Raw genomic sequence first — 20,383 nt, 5'->3', positions numbered from 1 at the left:
TAAAGGGCCTCATTGCCAAAATCCTAAAGTATCCCTTTAAATACATAGTCCTTGCTCATAACAAGAATGTGGATGTGTGTGATGGATTGTATTGTTTCGGGTGGTGACATTTGGTAGATGAATAAGCCATTAGTGGTAAAGGGAGAGCTTTATGTGGGAAAGAATTAGATCACTTATATAAAGTTCCCAACATTGTTACTTTACTTTATTTGTACTTTTTGTATGTGTTTGCCTTTTTAAAGTCCAGATAATATGGAGCTAATATCTTGACTTGATCAATCAAACTTAATCTGAAATGCAGGCCAATGCTGGAACCTGGTCCCAGAGCAAAACATTTTATATTTTACTAAAATCGTGCCACTCCATTTAGTATATGTTACTTTGTTAGTTTGCATAATATTGGCCTACCAATGTAATAGCGGTCATACACTGACAGTACAAAACATTAAGAACACCTGCTCTTTCAATGACCTTGATGGACCAGGTGAAGGCCATGATGCCTTATTGATGTCACTTGTTAAATAGATCGCATTTGATCTGTTTAGTATGACATATTACGTTTGATTGCTTTAGTATGATACGCTACGTTAGGTTAGGGATTATGGTTAAGTTTAGAAGTTAGGTTAAAGGGTTAGGGTTAGCTAACATGCTAAGTAGTTGCAAAGTTGCTAGTTAGATAAAATGCTAAACTTGTCCGTGTTGAGATTCGAACATAAAACCTTTGGGTTACTAGACGTTTGCGTTATATATAACCTACTAAATTTGTTTACATCCCTGTCAGTGAGCATTTTCCCAAAATAATCCATCCACCTGACAGGTGTGACATATCAAGAAGCTGATTAAACAGCAAGATCATTACACAGGTGCACCTTGTGCTGGGGACAATAAAAGGCCACACTAAAATGTGCAGTTTTGTCACACAACCCACTGCCACAGATGTCTCAAGAGATTCCTGACTGCAGGAATGTCCACCAGAGCTGTTGCCATAGAATTGAATGTTAATCTATTTACCTTAAACTGCCTCCAAAGTCGTTTTAGAGAATTTGGCTGTACATCCAACCGGCCTCACAACCGCAGACCACGTGTAACCACACCAACCCAGGAAATCAACATCTGGCTTCTTCACCTGGGGGATCATCTGAGACCAGTCACCTGGACAGTTGATGAAACTGTGGGTTTGCACAACATAAGAATTTCTCATCTGCGTGCTCGTTGTCCTCACCAGGGTCTTGACCTGACTGCAGTTTGGCGTCATAACCGACTTCAGTGGGCAAATGCTTACCTTTGATGGCCAGTGGCATGTTGAAGAGGTGTGCTATTCATGGATGAATCCCGATTTCAACTGTCAACTGGCGAACGGTTTGCTGATGTCAACGTTGTGAACCCATTGTGGCGGTGGGGTTATGGTATGGGCAGGCTTTTACTACAGACACCGAACACAGTTGCATTTTATTGATGGCAATATGAATGCATAGAGCTACCATGAGATCCTGAGGCCCATTTGTCGTGCCATTCGTCCGCCACCATTTACTAATGTTTAAGCATGATAATGCACGGTCCCATATTGCAAGGATCTGTACACAATTCCTGGAAGGCCTGCTTACTAACCAGACATGTAGCCAATTGAGCATGTGTGGGATGCTCTGGATCGACGTGTACGACAGCGTGTTCCAGTTTCAACCAATAACCAGCAACTTCGCACAGCCATTGAAGAGGAGTGGAACAACATTCCACCGACCACGATCAACAGCCTGATAAACTCTATTCGCTGCATAAGGCAAATGGGTTTGTGGTCACACCAGATATTGACTGGTTTTCTTATCCACATCCCTACTTTCTTTTTTAAGGTATCTGTAACCAACAGATGCATATCTCTATTCCCAGTCATGTGAAATCCATAGATTAGGGCCTAATGAATTTATTTCATTTGACTGTAACTCAGTAAAATCTTTGAAATTGTTGCATGTTGCGTTTTTATATTTTTGTTCAGTGTAATTTGAGTGTTCCGTATTTACTATGTTACATCTAATCAATGTAATGTAACCTAACATCAAGTAACATACACTATACTAAATAGACCAGGCAGATATTATGCAGACATGTTTAACCAACCCACTGAAATTGTAATTTATAAATCCTCAAAATGATCACAAAAAAAGTAGGTTTATGCTGTCATATGTCATCAAGTGAGTTACAGTGATGTGAGTGTTGTTGATCATTCACACAGGAGACAGCTGTACTGAAAACTGAAAGGGTGCTCCTTCCTTGTGGGTCTCTTCAAATCCTCTACATAAAGTCACACAGCTGCATTCCGGAGAGTTCACTTGGGGGACTTAAAGGACTAAGCAAGAGTGGAGCTCAAAATCAGACTGCTGCTACTGGAAACAGTTACAAGACATTTAGACTTAGACTAAACTGCAAACTAGACCAAGCAGAAGCGGTGGATTCTGAATGCACATTTTGCACGTGCATTTTCTTTTCAAATAAGGCATAATTTAGACTTAAAAAATAGGAGGTGATATAGACAGGTATAGGCAAAACGGGCAGGAGGACTTGAACTTGTTCATTGTTGGTTACGAATTGAATTTACAAGAGTTATCAGCTTTTTTTGGAACATGATCAAATTTGTGGTTTGCATTGTCTTCGCCTCTGTGGTTCATGCGCGGTTACTTCGCAAGAGACAAACTCCGTGTCCGGAAGTCTGTGATGGCTCCCGCTGTCCTGTCGCACCTGAATCACGGTGTTACTACGGTGTAGTGAAGGACAGCTGCGGATGCTGCACAGTATGCGCGTCTGGAGAAGGTGACATTTGCGGGGAGCGCGGTATTGGCCTTTGTGGCGAGGGGATGACATGCGAATATCCAGCGGGAAAGCGCAGAGTTCGCGGTTCATGCGTTTGCACCCTTGCCGAGCCGGTGTGCGGAAGTGATGGAAGGACTTACCCCAGTATGTGCCGTTTGAGAGCCGAGAACAAAAGAGCAGAACTCAGTATAAATCCCCCGGTCATCTTGATTCAGAAAGGCCACTGTGATTCGGGTGAGTATCCTAGTGGTGGTTGAGGGCCAAAGGAAGAAAAGTTTCATAGCCTACATTTATTAATCTCCAGTCAACCATGCAAAGTAGCCTATTGTTATCAAGACACTAGTTTGTGTTTATGTATTTTCTCTATGCATTTTCTTCGTTGAATAACTGGATTGTACAATCCTAATTGTTGAATAACTGGATTGTACAATCCTAATTGTTGAATAACTGGATTGTACAATCCTAATTGTTGAATAACTGGATTGTACAATCCTAATTGTTGAATAACTGGATTGTACAAACCTAATTGTTGAATAACTGGATTGTACAATCCTAATTGTTGAATAACTGGATTGTACAATCCTAATTGTTGAATAACTGGATTGTACAATCCTAATTGTTGAATAACTGGATTGTACAATCCTAATTGTTGAATAACTGGATTGTACAATCCTAATTGTTGAATAACTGGATTGTACAATCCTAATTGTTGAATAAATAGATTATACAGTCCTAATTGTTGAATAACTGGATTGTACAGTCCTAACCACTTGTCAAGTTGACCCAACATGGGTATTTGTGCTCTACTGCAATGTGTAAACCAGGCTGCATGTAGGGATTGTAATGAACCTATTAAGTAGGAAGGCTAAACTGCTGCTTCTCTCTAAGGTCAAGCCATCATCTTATTTTACAGCCGACTGAAGAATGCTTCACCTTTCATTCTCTCTCTGATCCAATTATGTAAGGGAAAACTTGATTAAATTGTTTTCTCCAATAGAGAAAAAACACCCTGGCCAGAGCCTTGGCAGAAGTACAACATTACTTCCAACCAAGCCCACCAATAAAACATTATTTCATTGAATAAAGGATCGACAGATCAACTTTATTTGATAAAGGTTGGTCCTGTTAGCATGCCATTCGACGCTAAAATGCAAATGCAAAGTACGTTAGGGTAGATGTTTAGATCAGACAAACCCTGTTTTTTTCTTTCCTCATCTACCATGGATCCTGAGCATATTCAATCTATTTTTTTTTTCATAGGCCTACATGTTATGTTGGTCCATCCCAAATGGCACCTTATTCCCTATATAGTGCACTACTTTTGACCAGAGCCCTATGGGAACAATATAGGGAATACGGAAGCATTCAGGATGTAGGCTATTACTTTCTAGCACGGTTTGAGATGGTGAATTGTACACAGTCATAGTAGTCAAAGAGAGCAGGAGTGAATGATCTGGTATTGGGCCTCCGTACTTGCTCCATGATCAAGCTGTTGATATCTTGATGGATCTGAGATGATAACAAATGCCAGTTTACAGTCTGCTGTTCCATGTTGTGCCAGCCAGAAAGTGTTAGACATGGTAATGGTTTCATTATTATTGACAAAACTGTTGTTTTGCCTAAATGGAAATGTGTCCATTGCAACACAATCTAGGCCTATTACTTATAGCAAGTGGTTACTTATTGTTGCAATACACACAGTAGAATGTGTATGGAGAAAATAAGAAATTCATCATGCATTAGATCCCCTCCTGGTTTCTAAGAAAAGCAGGTGTGCAAACCACATGGCTTCCAATTACTGTGTGCTTTGGAGGGTGTCACATAATGTTTAACGGACTGGCACAAGAATGAGGTGATTGGACTGAGTAATCACCTGAATGAGAAGCAGCCTATAAAAGGCTTGGAGCATGTGGAGGGGTTAAGAGAGCAATCGTAGAGAGAAAAGTACTTCAGATTTCACTGCATGACAGGATTCCTCCACATGGGAGCCAAAGTTGTGTACAAAACAGAGCTGTGTCGACTACCTTTGCAGCAACATTCAACACTTTACTGAGTTACAGAGCCTGTATTAATAAAGTGTGTCCGAGTAGTGATGAGAGTGCAGATCTAGGATCAGTCTTGCCTTTTAGATCACAATTCATAAAAATGACATTGACGGGGGACCTGATCCTTGATCAACATTCCTACTCTAAGAATCTTGATACATACCGCCTCAGATGTACACTACAGGCAAGAAAGGTGTTAGCACATTGTTTCATCACCTCTCTCTTGCATTTCTTAGTAATAACAGCAGCCTGAATAAGTAGCCACGCTGAATGTGTTGACAGCTTTTTCTTTGCTCATTGTATAAAATCTGTAGGCGGTGTGTTATTTATGCTTTATGTCTCGGTGGGTTTGTTACAGAGGTTCTAGTTGATTCGTAGCCTAACATACAGGAGTATAACAGTCTAATATGGCTAGAAATATAGGTCTGGGGCCTTGCGATATGGTTTTATCACGATACTTAAGTGCCGATACAGTATGTATTGCGATTCTCACGATTCTTTATGTATGGATAATGTGCTATTATTGCAAATTCGATGTTCCAAACATATTGCTCACCATGTCTGCTGCAGAGGGACAACAGTGAGCCTGGAGAAAACTAGTTTTGATCAGTCATAGAAATAAGTGTTGAAAACAAATTGTCTCCCATGTTTAAAAAGATGGAGTACAAGCTATGAAATAAAATTACTGGAGTTTTGGTGCAGGTACAGCCAATTAGTGCAAAAAAATAATATTGCAATAGTCAAATACGATTGATTTTTGATAATATAGATTTTATTTCTTCCCCATCACTACTGACACAACACAGTGATGGAAGGCACGTTCACCAAAGTTATTCTGGTATAGTTAATTCATTGAATCACCATTTTAAATAGAATTATATCTCAAAATGAGAAAGTAAACAAGCTGAATCTTTTCCAAGTAATATCCAGAGAAATCCATTCAAAGTGCATGTTATCTGAAATACTAAATTTGTGATGTGTGCAGTGCACCCAGTATTTTTATATTGTTCAAGGCATTCCAAGCTCTGACCATCCATCAGAGTTTGGCAGTGGAGCCTAGGGACAGTATCCATGAACAGATGCAGTGCAACCCATGGCCTCCCTCAAGTCAATCGCTCAGGCTGCGTCCCAAATGGTCAAAAGTAATGCACTATACTCCACATGACATAGACTATACAGGTGAAAGCTATGATCCCTTATTGATGTCACTTGTTAAATCCACTTCAATCAGTGTAGATGAAAGGGAGGGGACAGGTTAAAGAAGGATTTTTAAGCCTTGAGACAATTGAGACATGGATTGTGTATGTGTGCCATTCAGTGGGTGAATCGGCAGGACAAAATATTTAAGTGCCTTTGAACGGGGTATGGTGCTAGGTGCCAGGCACACCGGTTTGACAAACGCTCAACAGTTTCCAGCGTGTATCAAGAATTTACCACCACCCAAAAGACATCCAGCCAACTTGACATAACTATGGGAAGCATTGGAGTTAACATGGGCCAGCATCCTTGTGGAACGCTTTAAACACCATGCCCCGACGAATTGAGGCTGTTCTGGAGGATGCAACTCAATATTAGTAAGGTGTTCCTAATGTTTGGTATACTCACTGTATAGGGAATAGGGCACCATGTTGGACACAACCTCAGTCTCCCAAAGGGCCCATGCTTCTGACAGCACAAGGAGAATGCACCCAGTTCTGATAATCATCTTATGTAGAAAGTGTTAAACATTTGAATGTTTGTAAAAATGGCATAGATTTTAAAGAGTGCACTAGTAGCTTATAAGAAAAAATATTCGGTGTCCTGCCAAGGATATGTCTTGGCAAAAGGGGTACCTTTGTTTGCCATGCTGAAATTTGCATTCAAAGAAGTTTCCGCAGAGATTAGTTCATTGTGCTGCTATGCAAATATCAATCTCAAAACCGTGTGTCTGAATGCATTAAGGATAAGGTGTGGTGCACAGGAGCTTTAGGGAAAGTACATGTGACAAACGTGTGTGTGAGAGCAACGTGCCGTAGCCTACATGAGAAGAAATGCCCTATAAATGGGAAGAGGAGATACTGCAGGGGAATAGTTTTTTTGGGGGGGGGGGGCAAAGATTTCAAGTTCGCCTGAAGTAAGAGAGTCATAAATAACCTTTAAGTAGAAGAGGAGAGCTAGGTGGCCTATAAAGGTGCTCCACCTCCTGCCAGCCAATCAGGTGGGCTTACAGGCCGAGTGTTCGCTGTATTCAGACCTTGATTTGCCTTGTGGGCAAACAAGGCCATGAGCTCAGCAGGCACAAGCTTGCTGATATCAATTTGGTCCCTGGAAACCAACCTGACAAGCTATCCAAGCAAACAGGTAGCAGAATAGGAGCCGAAGGCTCAAGGGGTCTCTAGCATAGCTGCGGAAAGTAAGGGTGCTGCAGCAACGCCTGATCAATCTAAAAAAATGTATAATACAAATAGAAAAAATAGCCGTCAGCAGCAAAGGGAGATCAAATTCTGTCGGCACGTTTTGCATATAAGATACAGTGGCTTGCGAAAGTATTCACCCCCCTTGGTATTTTTCCTATTTTGATGCCTTACAACCTGGAATTAAGATATATATTTGGGGGGGGGGTTGTATTATTTGATTTACACAACATGCCTACCACTATGAAGATGCAAAATATTTTTTCTTGTGAAACAAACAAGAAATAAGACAAATATACTGAAAACTTGAGCATGCATAACTATTCAACCCCGCCCCAAAGTCAATACTTTGTAGAGCCTCCTTTTGCAGCAATTACAGCTGCAAGTCTCTTGGGGTATGTCTCTATAAGCTTGGCACATCTAGCCACTGGGATTTTTGCCCATTCTTCAAGGCAAAACTGCTCCTGCTCCTTCAAGTTGGATGGGTTCCGCTGGTGTACATCAATCTTTAAGTCATACCACAAATTCTCAATTGGATTGAGGTCTGGGCTTTGACTAGGCCATTACAAAACATTTAAATGATTCCCAATAAACCATGAGTGTTGCTTTAGTAGTATGCTTAGGGTCATTGTCTCCGTCCCAGTCTCAAATCTCTGCAAGACTGAAACAGGTTTCCCTCAAAATTACCCTGTATTTAGCTCCATCCATCATTCCTTCAATTCTGACCAGTTTCCAAGTCCTTGCCGATGAAAAACACCCCCACAGCACGATGCTGCCACCACCATGCTTCACTGCGGGGATAATGTTCTCGGGGTGATGAGAGGTGTTAAGTTTGCGCCAGACATAGTGTTTTCCTTGATGGACAAAAAGCTCCATTTTAGTCTCATCTGACCAGAGTACCTTCTTCCCAATGTTTGCGGATTCTCCCACATGCCTTTTGGCGAACACCAAATGTGTTTGCTTATTTTTTTCTTTAAGCAATTGCTTTTTTTCTGGCAACTCTTCCATAAAGCCCAGCTCTGTGGAATGTACGTCTTAAAGTGGTCCTATGGACAGATAATCCCATCTCCGCTGTGGAGCTTTCCTTCTGGGTTATCTTTTGTCTCTTTGATGCCTCTCTGATTAATGCCCTCCTTACCTGGTCTGTGAGTTTTGTTGGGCAGCCCTTTCTTGGCAGGTTTGTTGTGGTGACATATTCTTTCCATTTTCTAATAATGGATTTAATGGTGCTCCATGGGATGTTCAAGGTTTTTGATATTTTTTTATAACCCAACCCTGATCTGTAATTCTCCACAACTTTGTCTCTGACCTGTTTGGAGAGCTCATTGGTCTTCATGGTGCTACTTGCTTGGTGGTGTCCCTTGCTTAGTGGTGTTGCAGACTCTGGGGCCTTTCAGAACGGGTATATACTGTATATACTGAGGTCATGTGAAGATATATTAACTTCTGACTTACATTTACATTTACATTTAAGTCATTTAGCAGACGCTCTTATCCAGAGCGACTTACAAATTGGTGCATTCACCTTATGACATCCAGTGGAACAGTCACTTTACAATAGTGCATCTAAATCTTAAAGGGGGGGGTGAGAGGGACTTCAACTGTACTAGGCACAATTGATCTCACACACCCAATTAGGAGACTTGAACTTGAAGCAGCGAATTCGCAGTGTGTGTGAATAATGCAACAAAGATGTGATTTTAATACAATGTCTCTGTTTCCAAATAATCTGCGGGACAACTTAAATATTTTCATCCCAAAATTGTCTGTCGGAACGACTGCTCCCAACCACAGCATGAAAAATGCAGACTGTGCTGCAATGATCTCTGTCAGGACCCGCAGGTCCTGTGGGCAATTCCCTACTGATCTAAGTTCCTTCAACTGTAATGAAAACATTTAAAAATGCAGAGATATGCTACTACTTGCCTTAAGTGCTTCCCTGTATCATACATGTGTGACTGTTTGAGGTTGTGGACAGGTGTATTTTATACTGATAACAAGTTCAAACAGGTGCCATTAATACAGGTAACGAGTGGAGGACAGAGGAGCCTCTTAAAGAAGAAGTTACAGGTCTGTGAGAGCCATATATCTTGCTTGTTTGTAGATGACCAAATACTTATTTTCCACCATAATTTGCAAATAAATTCTTTAAAAATCATACAATGTGATTTTCTGGGTTTTTTTCTTTCGTTTTGTCTGTCATAGTTGAAGTGTACCTATGATGAAAATTACAGGCCTCTCTCATCTTTTTAAGTGGGAGAACTTGTACAATTGGTGGCTGACTAAATACTTTTTTGCATCACTGTATTTGTCATTGTGTTCATAAGGAGACCATGCACCAAACCCAAAGCTCAGAATTTGCATACCCATATCAGGCTCAGAGAGGGCTTAAATCCTACCACTTTGCCCTCCCACTATTATTTAACTGCTGTAAAAGGTCTGACAGATGTTATGCTTTTTATATTTTTAAAAATTCATATACTAGTATCCCAATAAATATAAAAATGTTTACAGCTCATGAACAACATATGAAACCTACCTCCAATATATGCATGAACTTTGTTTCACATGAATAAACCTTCCTTTCTGTATTTCTGTCTTTTGTCCCCTCAGGTTCCCTGGACCCAGGAAGTATCCGCTTCAAATTCAACTTCATTGCTGATGTGGTGGATAAGATAGCCCCTGCTGTGGTGCACCTAGAGCTTTTCAAGAGGTAGAAGCCGCAAGTACAGTATTGGAGCCCTTTAATCTGTCTGTCAGTAATGTGCCTCTCTCCCAATGCTTTCTGCAGCAACATATTGAAATAGGCGTCAAACAGAGTTGTGACCAATACTTCATTTTCAAGCTCTGTATTTTGTTGACTAGGTGTTTTTGGCAAACCCTTCATTGGAACTGATTCCATTATATTTTGGTATGACGATAAAAGCAACCTGATTGGTTGTGTCTTTTCACTCAGGTTGGCATTTTCAAACCAGGAAGTCCCCGTCTCTAGTGGTTCGGGGTTCATCGTGTCAGAGGACGGCTGGATTGTCACCAACGCCCACGTTCTCACCAACAAGCAGAGAATCAAAGTGGAGATGAAGAACGGTGTCAAATTCGATGCCTCCGTCAAGGACGTGGACACAAAGCTAGACATTGCACTCATCAAAATTGAGTCGGATGTGAGTGCTCTTCCTTTTCCTCCTCCCTAAAATGAGGCTGTTCCAAGGGCCTTCTCTCATTCCACAGGTCCTTAAACAAAATGTTGCTTGGTGTTTTCCACTGGCCGACTGGGTTGTCATCAGTGACTAACATTAAAAAGGCGACCGAGGGCCTTTCGCCTGACCAAAATTGGATTGCACTCCTTGACATGGTCAATTTGTCGCCAAGTTTCCTCTAGGGGCTATTTTTCTGGTCTTACAAATTCACAGCTTCAGCCCTTTTTTTCTTCCAGTATTCGCAAGTGGTGCTGTTACTAAAACATTTGTCACCGCAACGACAGGAGCATGGGTAAACAGCTACTTTGTGTGGCATTATGGGATCCCTGGCCAAAGCACAGTCCACTAAAACCCAATCTAGGCCAGGGCCAAACCATACAGGCAATACAACTGATCATTTTGACTCAGCTCACCACTACACAATATACTTCAGAAGACTAGAAACTTCCGTGGAGACTACAAACGCAGTAGAAAGGGATTAGGTAGAATGAGTTGTGATGGTAGACAGTAAGCGTCATTGGCTGCAACAGACCCCAAAAGTTGCCTGCAAAGGGTTGCTGTGATGGAACAAGGCCTTAGGCCCTAGAGGGGCTGGCAATGGAAATAAACTGTAATCGTCAGATTCCAGCAATACAAATACTTCAACCCACGACAAGAAAAGGCATGCGGATACACGCTTAGGCTGGGCGTGAAGGTTAGAGTGAGAGTGCCTTGTTGGCTTTACTGATGATTCAGTGCCATAGGGTCTTCTGTTGATAGGGACAATGTATAACAGAGCAGTTGGAAAGCCTCTCTCCCTTTTGGGGGCGGGGGGGGGTGATTTGTCTTCCCTTACTGCATATACAGTATCAGGAAGCAGCTCTGATGACTCAATGAACAGGGCTAGCAATGTGTCAGTCAGTAAGCCCACAGTTGCATTTACAACACAGTCCATCTCTACAATGGCAGACCTGGGATTCAAACCCACGCCTTATTGACACAGCATACTCCAGAAGCACCATCAATACTACTGTCCCAGAAAAGCTAACTAGTGTCCTGTTCAGGGGGTGTACTTTACATCAAACTGCCTCAAGCTTCAGAAACAGGTTCCTGCTCTATGGGCCGTTCTGGCTCGGACACAGCTTAAAGAAAAGCCCAAACATATCTGGGTCCCAGGACAGTACTAGGAAAGCAGTAGCGATGCTAACTCACTTTCTTCACATAATTAAATAGAACACTAGAATGAACATTGATATCCCAGCAACATGAAACAGTGGATCTGTGATTTATATGATCTCTATGTTTGCCTTGTTCTGTAGAGTCCACTGCCGGTGCTTCTGCTGGGCCACTCGTCTGACCTTCGGCCGGGGGAGTTTGTGGTGGCAGTGGGCAGTCCCTTCTCCCTGCAGGTAAAGGGAGGGAACATGCTCAACTGTTATCCTCTTGCGTAAACACATGAAAGGATGATTGGAACCACAAATAGATCACAACAAACATGAAAAAGGCCAGCGCTCACTTGGATATTAGTTTTGAAGCTTTGTTTGAATTTTCTTCCCCCTGCAGAACACGGTCACCACAGGCATTATCAGCACGGCCCATAGGAATGGCCTGGAGCTGGGACTCAAAGACTCTGACATGGAGTACATCCAGACGGACGCCATCATCAACGTGAGTCATAGACTGTGACTCAAATGGCACCCTATTCCCTGTTTAGTGCACTACTTTTGACCAGAGCCCTATAGGCCCTGCATGTTCAAAAGTAGTTCACCATATAGGGAATAGGGTGCCATTTAGGATGCAAACGTGAAGCAGCAGTATTTTGAGAATGTTTTTTACTGCATGTGCATCACTTTACATATCATTACATACTGTATGTGTCCATCTTCTCTTCTTGTCTCTGTTTTGGATGAAACATTGCATTGCAATACAATTGTCATTACCTTTTGTTTATTGCTCTGTTCTTTTATAGTATGGCAACTCAGGGGGACCACTTGTTAACTTGGTAAGGGGATTTACTACTTGATATTGTATTTGAGAGGATTGTAATATGTAAATCAGCACATTTGAAATGCAGGCAGGCTATGTATCTTTCTTTTTTTTTTACATTTGGAAAGATTTGCAAGGTCATTATTCTGTTTTCTATATGTGGCTTACTGCTCAAGGTCCCCATTCTGTTTTACTGTGACATCTGTTGTTTTAAAATCCGCCACGGGAAACATTCTTTATCTGCAGACTCCTGTAATAGTGATGACTTATGTCTGCCTATTGATCTGAAAGCAGAAGAATTCTCCTAGAGTCGCCCTTGACGAAGCCTTTCTTCACCCGCTATATCATTTTTTTTCCATCTCAGTCCTTGTGGTGTATAACAGAAGGCTTTTGCACAACATTGCACTGGTGCAGTGCAATTACATAAAACATAATTGTGCACGCATCCACAATTACATAGGATATATCAAAGCAGTGGCCTCAAGCTTTATGTTGTAAAAAAAGATTGCTTTACTTTCAAATACACCAAAAGGATACACATCTCATTCTGTTCCTTCACTCAGTGAGAATTACCATGCTTAGCATCACACATGGAAACAACAGAACAGTCTTGGAACCACAGGAATGAACAGAACATTACACAATGTTGACTGACATGTTCAAAGGAACTTTCTTTAATGAAAGTACATATTCCATGGATGTACAGTACCAGTCGAAAGTTTGGACACACCTACTCATTTAAGGGTTTTTCGTTATTTTTACTATTTTCTACATGGTAGAATAATAGTGAAGACATCAAAACTATTAATAACACATATGGAATCTGAAATAGGTTTTAAACAAATCAAAATAGGTTTTAGATTTCAGATTCTTCAAAGTAGCCAGCCTTTGCCTTGATGACAGCTTTGCACACTCTTGACATTCTCTCAACCAGCTTCATGAGGAATGCTTTTCCAACGTCTTGAAGGAGTTCCCACATATGCTGAGCTCTTGTTGGCTGATTTTCCTTCACTCTGTGGCTCAACTCATCCCAAACCATCTCAGTTGGATTGAGGTCGGTAGTGATTGTGGAGATCAGGTCATCTGATGCAGCACTCCATCACTCTCCTTGGTCAAATAGCCCTTACACAGCCTGGAGGTGTGTAAAAAAGAAACGATAGTCCCACTAAGTGCAAACCAGATAGGATGGAGTATTGCTGCAGAATACTGTGGTAGCCATGCTGGTTAAGGATAAATGTGCCCTTATATTCTAAATAAACCATTGACAGTGTCTCCAGCAAAGCACGCCCACACCATCACACCTCCTCCTCCATGCTTCACGGTGGGAACCACACATGGAGATGTAATATGGACTTGGTATTTTACAAAATAGGGCTATCTTCTGTATACCACTTCTACCTTGTCACAACACAACTGATTAGCACAAACGCATTAAGGAAAAAAATCCCCAAATGAACTTTTAACAAGGCATTGAAATGCATTCCAGGTGACTGGTTGACATAATGCCAAGAGTGTGCAAAGCTGTCATCAAGGCAAAGGGTGGCTACTTGGAAGAATCTCAAATATAACATATATTTTGATTTGTTTAAAGCTTTTGGTTACTACATGATTCCATATGTGTTATTTCATAGTTTTGATTCCTTTACTATTATTCTACAATGTAGAAAATAGTCAAAATAAAGAAAAACCCTTGAATGAGTAGGTGTGTCCAAACTTTTGACTGGTACTGTATATCAAATGCATATTGTCATATTTTAATGCTACAGTTCTGTTTATATTCATCATTTGTTATGTTCAATTTGACTTGTTTCCAGGATGGGGATGTCATTGGCATAAATACTCTGAAGGTCACAGCAGGAATATCCTTTGCAATTCCTGCTGACAGAATACGGCAATTCCTTGCGGATTCCTACGACAGACAAATCAAGGGTAGGTATGACTAATTCTTCACTACCGATTTCACTAATATACCCCATGATTTACATGACAGTTTTTCTTGTTCAGATTGCGGATGATTTCTATTTGACTAGTCAAGTCAGTTAAGATCAAATTCTTATTTGGCACATTTCTATACAATCATTTGGTATTCTATAACCGTTCTTATTTTACTGCATTGTTATCAGGAAAGACACTGCCAAAAAAGAAATACATGGGTGTCCGGATGCTTCAACTCTCAACTCAGTGAGTAAAGATCTGCTTTTGGTCAAAAGGGATCACTTTTCCAGGGCCAGGTCAAAAGTAGTGTACTATATAGGGAATAGGGTGCCATTGGGGATGCAGGCCTTTGCCATTATTACTGGCAGGTTTACTATGCACCATAAATGCTGATCCCGATTAAGCCACAATCTATATTAAGGCTACGGTCAAATTGTTGCCTTTCTCAAAATTTTGCTGGCTAAAATCTTGTGTGTGGCCATTTCCAAGTCTTGCCATACTGTGTGTAATATCCTCCGTTTCCTCCTCCCAGTTTGATCCGAGATCTGAGGGAGCGGGAGAGCAGCTTCCCAGATGTGAGCTCAGGAGTGTACATTTATGAAGTGATCCCAGGAACAGCTGCCTCCAGGTAAGACTGAGTGTGCATCCCAAATTGCACCCTATCCTTATAAAGTGCACTACTTTTTATCAGAGTCCTATGGGTCCTGGTCAAAAGTAGTGCACTACCGTAAAACTTAAATTAATATCCCAGACATTTGCTTCTAATCACTTAACACAACCGGTGCATATTAGAGACGGGGATCTATTTCCTGAACGCACACAGCTTTTGCTTAAAAGCTTTTTCTTATTGTGACCAGTATTAACATTAGAATAACAAATCCATCGCAGATCAGACTTGTAAAGACTAGGCTGCCAATCACACACCCCCGATTTTGTGCTTTAGCACCATTCTCTCACGCACACCTCATATCCCCCGTATTTAAGCCGACCATGTCAAACCCGACTGCTGTCTCATCCATCTTTTAACCTTTATTTAACTAGGCAAGTCAGTTAATGAACAAATTCTTATTTTCAATGACGGCCTAAGAACAGTGGGTTTTGTACCTTGTCAGCTCGGGGATTTGAACTTGCAGCCTTCCGGTTACTAGTCCAACGTTCTAACCACTAGGCTACCCTGCCGCCCCATGGCAATGATATTGCTCTCCTTTATCTTATTTTGCACAATCTTTATGGTACTCACTGAAGTTCACTCATAAACAATTCATTTAGACCCTGCCTTATTTGCTGAAACGTGTGCCGATGCCAGACAGGGGACAAGCGGCTATTTTAGGACACACTCCGAGTCAAGTTTAGACTTCTTCTCATTATTGGCATATGGTGGGAACACCCACAGAAGGCCTGATAATGGGACAATACCGCCATTACTATGTTATTCACAGATGATAGTTTTGTGTATTTGAGTGGTATAGACCTAAATCTGACAATTACCTGTTACATTGCGCTTTTTGAATAGGAACGTTATTAAATTCATAATACCAAAGCAGTTTTAATGGGATATAAGAAGGATACAGTAGCAGTACTCAATATTAAAAGGTTTTGGACACAACCTGAAACAAGTCTGTAGGATTTGTGCTGCGCAGTAGGATACTTGTCTGTTTACCCATTAGGTCTTGGTCAAATGGTTTAGCAGACAGTGCTGTGCACAAAGGGGTTTGGAGGCATCAGGATATTTTCAAAGGAACGGAATGACAGGCCTGTGGTTATCAAGGCTATTAGACTAGACTCTGGTCCAGATCTCTACTACACTGCAGCCAGCAGTCACCCACAGGCAGGCTTCTGATTACGTCCTCTTCCTGGCCATGCTCCAAATGGTACCCTATACCCTTCATAGTGCACTACTTTTGAACAGAGCCCTATTACTTTCAACCACATCCCCTCTTACCCCATGCATAAAAAGCTAGAACAGTCAGGAGCTCAAATCTGCATCAATAGCTCTGTGTGCTATGTTGTCGTTGCAGGTAATAGCAGGAAGTAGCCCCCACAGCTATGGAACACAAACATGCATGCAGCAGCCCTCTCAAACAAATGCTTCTGAATGTGAATGCCAATCAAAATGGCTAATAGATGTTAGGTCCAATAATAAACCAGCCTGGCAAACACTACAAAACTATAGTGAATGATACTGATAGGCCTATTTTCTGTTGGATTTGAATCCACCGGCATCTCTCCCTCTCAGATCAAGACACAGCATCTGCAACTTAGTCTAAAGGTCAATGCTTGTTCCTTTAGGGTATAAGATGAGAAGTCAGAGAAAGGTTGATTTTCGTATAACAGCGAGGGTGCGTGAGCCTGAGTGGCAGTATTTGTGCCATCATGCCAAGTCCGTGTCACGCCCAACATTGGCTTGACGGCAATCAACGGAGTGGTCAAGAGCACAAACAGATCTGGGAGCAGGCTAGGTGTGTGTAGTGTTAATTGTTTTCTAATGCATGTTCCCCATGCAGTGCTGGCATGATTAACCATGATGTTATAATCAGCATCAACGGTCAACCCATCCAGACCACAGACGAGGTGAGTGACGCTGTCCAGTCAGGCAGTCCGCTGTCCGTGGTAGTGCGGCGAGCTAACGAAGACGTCATGATTAACGTTGTCCCTGAGGAAATCGACTGAGTGGCTGCCTGCCTCGCTCCACTCATTGTGCCCCCCCCCCCCCCGTACACACACGGAGGCTTTGACACAACGGTTGTGATACAACTGTGATCCAAGTTTGTCTGCACCAAAATGTTTACACAACCATTGTGCCATGTTTCCATGCCGATTGTGTTATTTTTGTATATAGATTTTTTTTTTTTTACTCTGTTGTATCACAACGGTTGTGCCAAATGCATTGTACGTCGGTTGTTTATGGTGCCTGTGTGTCACAAGTGAATGTGGTTCATGCCATACATGCACGTGTTAGCACTGACGTACTCCCATAGCAATATACGTAGTTACAATATGCAACATTGTGGTGATGGGAGTCCCTTATGAACTGTGCCGCACCCATTTCTCTGCCAGAACTATAGAATCCAATGTACTTAGGAGACATTCAGCTCCAGTCTGTATAGGCAGTTCTAAGAGACATGGTTTGTGTTTTTGTAAAGTCATTATATGTACAATGTGTTACCTCTGGAAGTGGCGAATATGACATTTGTGGACACTTAATAAAGTCTTTATAGTGCTTGGCTCTAAAACCTGGTTTTCCCTTCCTCTAAGTACATGTAACTGTCATAATAATGGAAACACTTGAGTAAATGAGGGATACAAAGTATATTGAAAGCCTGTGCTTCCACACAGGTGTGGTTCCGTAGTTAACTAAGCAATTAACATATCATGTATAAAAATGATGGGCAGGCCATTATTTTGGCTACCATGGCTTTGACCCCAAATGATGGCAAAGGCCCCCATCTACAGGGCACGAGTGGCCACTGAAATGGCTTGATGAGCATGAAAACGATATAAACCATATGCCATGGCCGTCTCAGTCACCAGATCTCAACACAATTGAATGCTTATGGGAGATTCTGGAACAGCGCCTGAGACAGCATTTTCCATCAACAAAACACCAAGTTATGTCAATTCTCATGTAAGAATGTCGTCGCATCCCTCCGATAAGAGTTCCAGACGCTTGTAAAATCTATGCCTAGGTGCACTGAAGCTGTTCTGCCTCAATGCCCTATTAAGACACTATATGTTGGCGTTTCCTTTACTGTATGTTACAGTAAAAATATCTCTGTGCTTTGAACAAGCCTAGGTCATCAGGTGTACAGACACACAATGAATCGTGAAGAGCATGGATGGATGCATGCACAGAACAAAAAGGACCCATCTCATACATTGTTCATTTTGAACAAATCATAAGATTCAGAACAGGATTCAAATACTTAATCAAAAAAATTTTATTGAACCACAAACACTTGATGTGCAGGGATGGCAAACACAGTCTGCATTCTCTCACATTACACCTAGGAAGATGAATTTTTGCCAACCTTTTTCCCAAAATGTCATATTTTGGAAGACATAATATTCCATAAAATGTATCAATTTCAGCTTTCAGTCCATATTTATAGAAGGCATAGAATTAGAATAGAATTTTGCTCAAGTAGCCTATCACTTAAAAGACAATAAGGTAGTGCAAAAATATAAACACAACATGTAAAAAGTGTTGGTCCCATGTTTCATGAACTGAAATTTTAAAAATCCCAGAAAACTTTCATTAGTACAAAAACATTATTTCTCTCAAATTTTGTGCAAAAATCTGTTTACATCCCTGTTTACATCTCCTTTTCCAAGATGATCCATCCACCTGACAGGTGTAACATATCAAGAAGCTGTATAAACAGCATGATCATTGCACAGGTGCACCTAGTGCTGGGGACAAAAGGCCACTAAAATGTGCAGTTGTCACACAACACAATGCCACAGATGTCTCAAGTTGAAGGAGTGTGCAATTGGCATGCTGACTGCAGGAATGTCCACCAGAGCTGTTGCCAGAGAATTATGTTAATTTCTCTACCATAAGCTGCCTCCAACGTCGTTTTAGAGAATTTGGCAGTACGTCCAACCGGCCTAACAACCACATGTAACCATGCCAGCCCAGGACCTCGACATCCGGCCTCTTCACCTGCGGGATCGCCTGGGGGGGGGTGCTGAGGAGTATTTCCGTCTGTAACAAAGCCCTTTTGAGGCCGGGCCTGGCTGCCAAGTGAGCCTTGGAGGCCCACCCATGGCTCCACCCCTGCCCAGTCATATGTACTCCATAGACTAGGACCCAATTAATTTATTTGATTTCCTCATTAACTCAGTAAAAATCTTTGAAATTGTTGCAAGTTGTTATATTTCTGGTAAAGTATAAATAAAGACAAACATTTCAATGCATAACAAAGGAATAGAAACCAATCATTGAATTATTGAGGGTAGATATGAACAGCGTTACTCATAGGGTCCTAATGTGTCTTTAACCTCTGGTTCATGTAGTTGTTTTCAAATGAACACAACAGAACTACATTTGGAATTACATGTATGCAATGTGAACAGTATCTGTAGGTGTGACCCCTGTAGGCTACCAGCACTATGGAAGGGTGAAAATGCCAACATCCAATATGATGTACTTTTAGTATACATCAGATGTAAAGAAAAAAGGACTGCGCAGAGATGATCAACATGTAGTAGTATGATGAAAGGTGAACAGCTCAAATGTATCCTTTAGAACATTGCAAAGCTTCAGTGGATCAGCTAGAACATGTATATTTATTTTTTTATTCTAATTTTCATCATATGGTCATGGGCAATTCCATGGTAACAGAATGAGTCGAGGGGGACTTGGATTTTTCACTTTAAAATGTCAAAACAAAAACCAATGATTGCAAAGTTAAACAAACCATACAACTCGATGCACAAGGACTACTTTTAACAACTTCCACTGACAATTTTACAAAAACATTTATTTGAAGAGCAGTGGCGGTGCAAAGTTCGATAACAGAAGGACAGCGGGTGCCGTTTGTGCAGTCATCCTGTTAAACTTTGCATCTGCACTGTTCTTCAAGTAAATGTGTTGTGAAATTGCCCTCGGACATCGTAGATGTTGTGTAACTTGTGCACGCATACAATCGCATAAATGAAACATATAGATTTAAGCTTTCATATAGACAACATAGCAAACCATTTCCTTTGCTTAAAACAGTTCAGTGGTCTAACCTTTAGACACAAAGTCTTTCAAAACAAAGCAGAGAAATCTATAGCAGCCTACTGAAGGCAAAAGGTTTCGAACATGCCAGCCACTCAACCATGCCCCTGGTCCAGACATCATTTGCTCATACTTCTCGTTTTCCCATGGTGAGAGAAAAGACTGAGGAAATTGCGTTAACGGCCGACACGTTGGTTATTATGGTGCGATTAATGGTCATCTGTGGCATGCGCAAAACAAAGTGATAGCATGTCAGGTGTCAAGATTCTCTAGGAGAATCGGATAGAAAGGCATCCGACACGTGGTCAAAACTGCTCTTCA

The 20,383-nt window shown here is 41.4% G+C and overlaps 1 protein-coding gene across 2 annotated transcripts; it reads left to right on the top strand.

The window, feature by feature from the left end:
- Positions 1-2,231: 2,231 nt before the first annotated feature.
- Positions 2,232-17,564, top strand: htra4 (HtrA serine peptidase 4). Of its 2 annotated transcripts, none has more exons than XM_046346902.1 (10): positions 2,232-3,036; positions 9,845-9,953; positions 10,197-10,401; positions 11,736-11,825; positions 11,980-12,084; positions 12,386-12,418; positions 14,217-14,331; positions 14,526-14,583; positions 14,870-14,965; positions 16,842-17,564. In XM_046346902.1, exons 1-10 carry the CDS (start codon positions 2,616-2,618, stop codon positions 17,005-17,007), a joined length of 1,398 nt encoding a protein of 465 aa, XP_046202858.1. In that variant the 5' UTR covers positions 2,232-2,615; the 3' UTR covers positions 17,008-17,564. The 2 variants fall into 2 exon arrangements, with proteins under 2 accessions (XP_046202858.1, XP_046202859.1); XM_046346903.1 differs by having other exon boundaries at positions 2,234-3,036; positions 9,854-9,953.
- The last annotated feature ends 2,819 nt before the right edge of the window (positions 17,565-20,383 follow it).

This window comes from Oncorhynchus gorbuscha, linkage group LG04 (assembly GCF_021184085.1).
Source record: "Oncorhynchus gorbuscha isolate QuinsamMale2020 ecotype Even-year linkage group LG04, OgorEven_v1.0, whole genome shotgun sequence".
Classification (NCBI taxonomy): Eukaryota; Metazoa; Chordata; class Actinopteri; order Salmoniformes; family Salmonidae; genus Oncorhynchus; species Oncorhynchus gorbuscha.
This window is presented reverse-complemented; position numbering and strand designations above follow the sequence as displayed.

What these genes read in the sequence shown, in the direction of transcription:
- htra4 (XM_046346902.1), top strand. Translation starts at nt 2,616, where the DNA reads ATGATCAAATTTGTGGTTTGCATTGTCTTCGCCTCTGTGGTTCATGCG. An exon ending in GCAGTCCCTTCTCCCTGCAG is followed by an intron (nt 11,826 to 11,979) that starts GTAAAGGGAGGG and finishes TTCCCCCTGCAG; the next exon opens with AACACGGTCACCACAGGCAT. An exon ending in CTACGACAGACAAATCAAGG is followed by an intron (nt 14,332 to 14,525) that starts GTAGGTATGACT and finishes CATTGTTATCAG; the next exon opens with GAAAGACACTGCCAAAAAAG.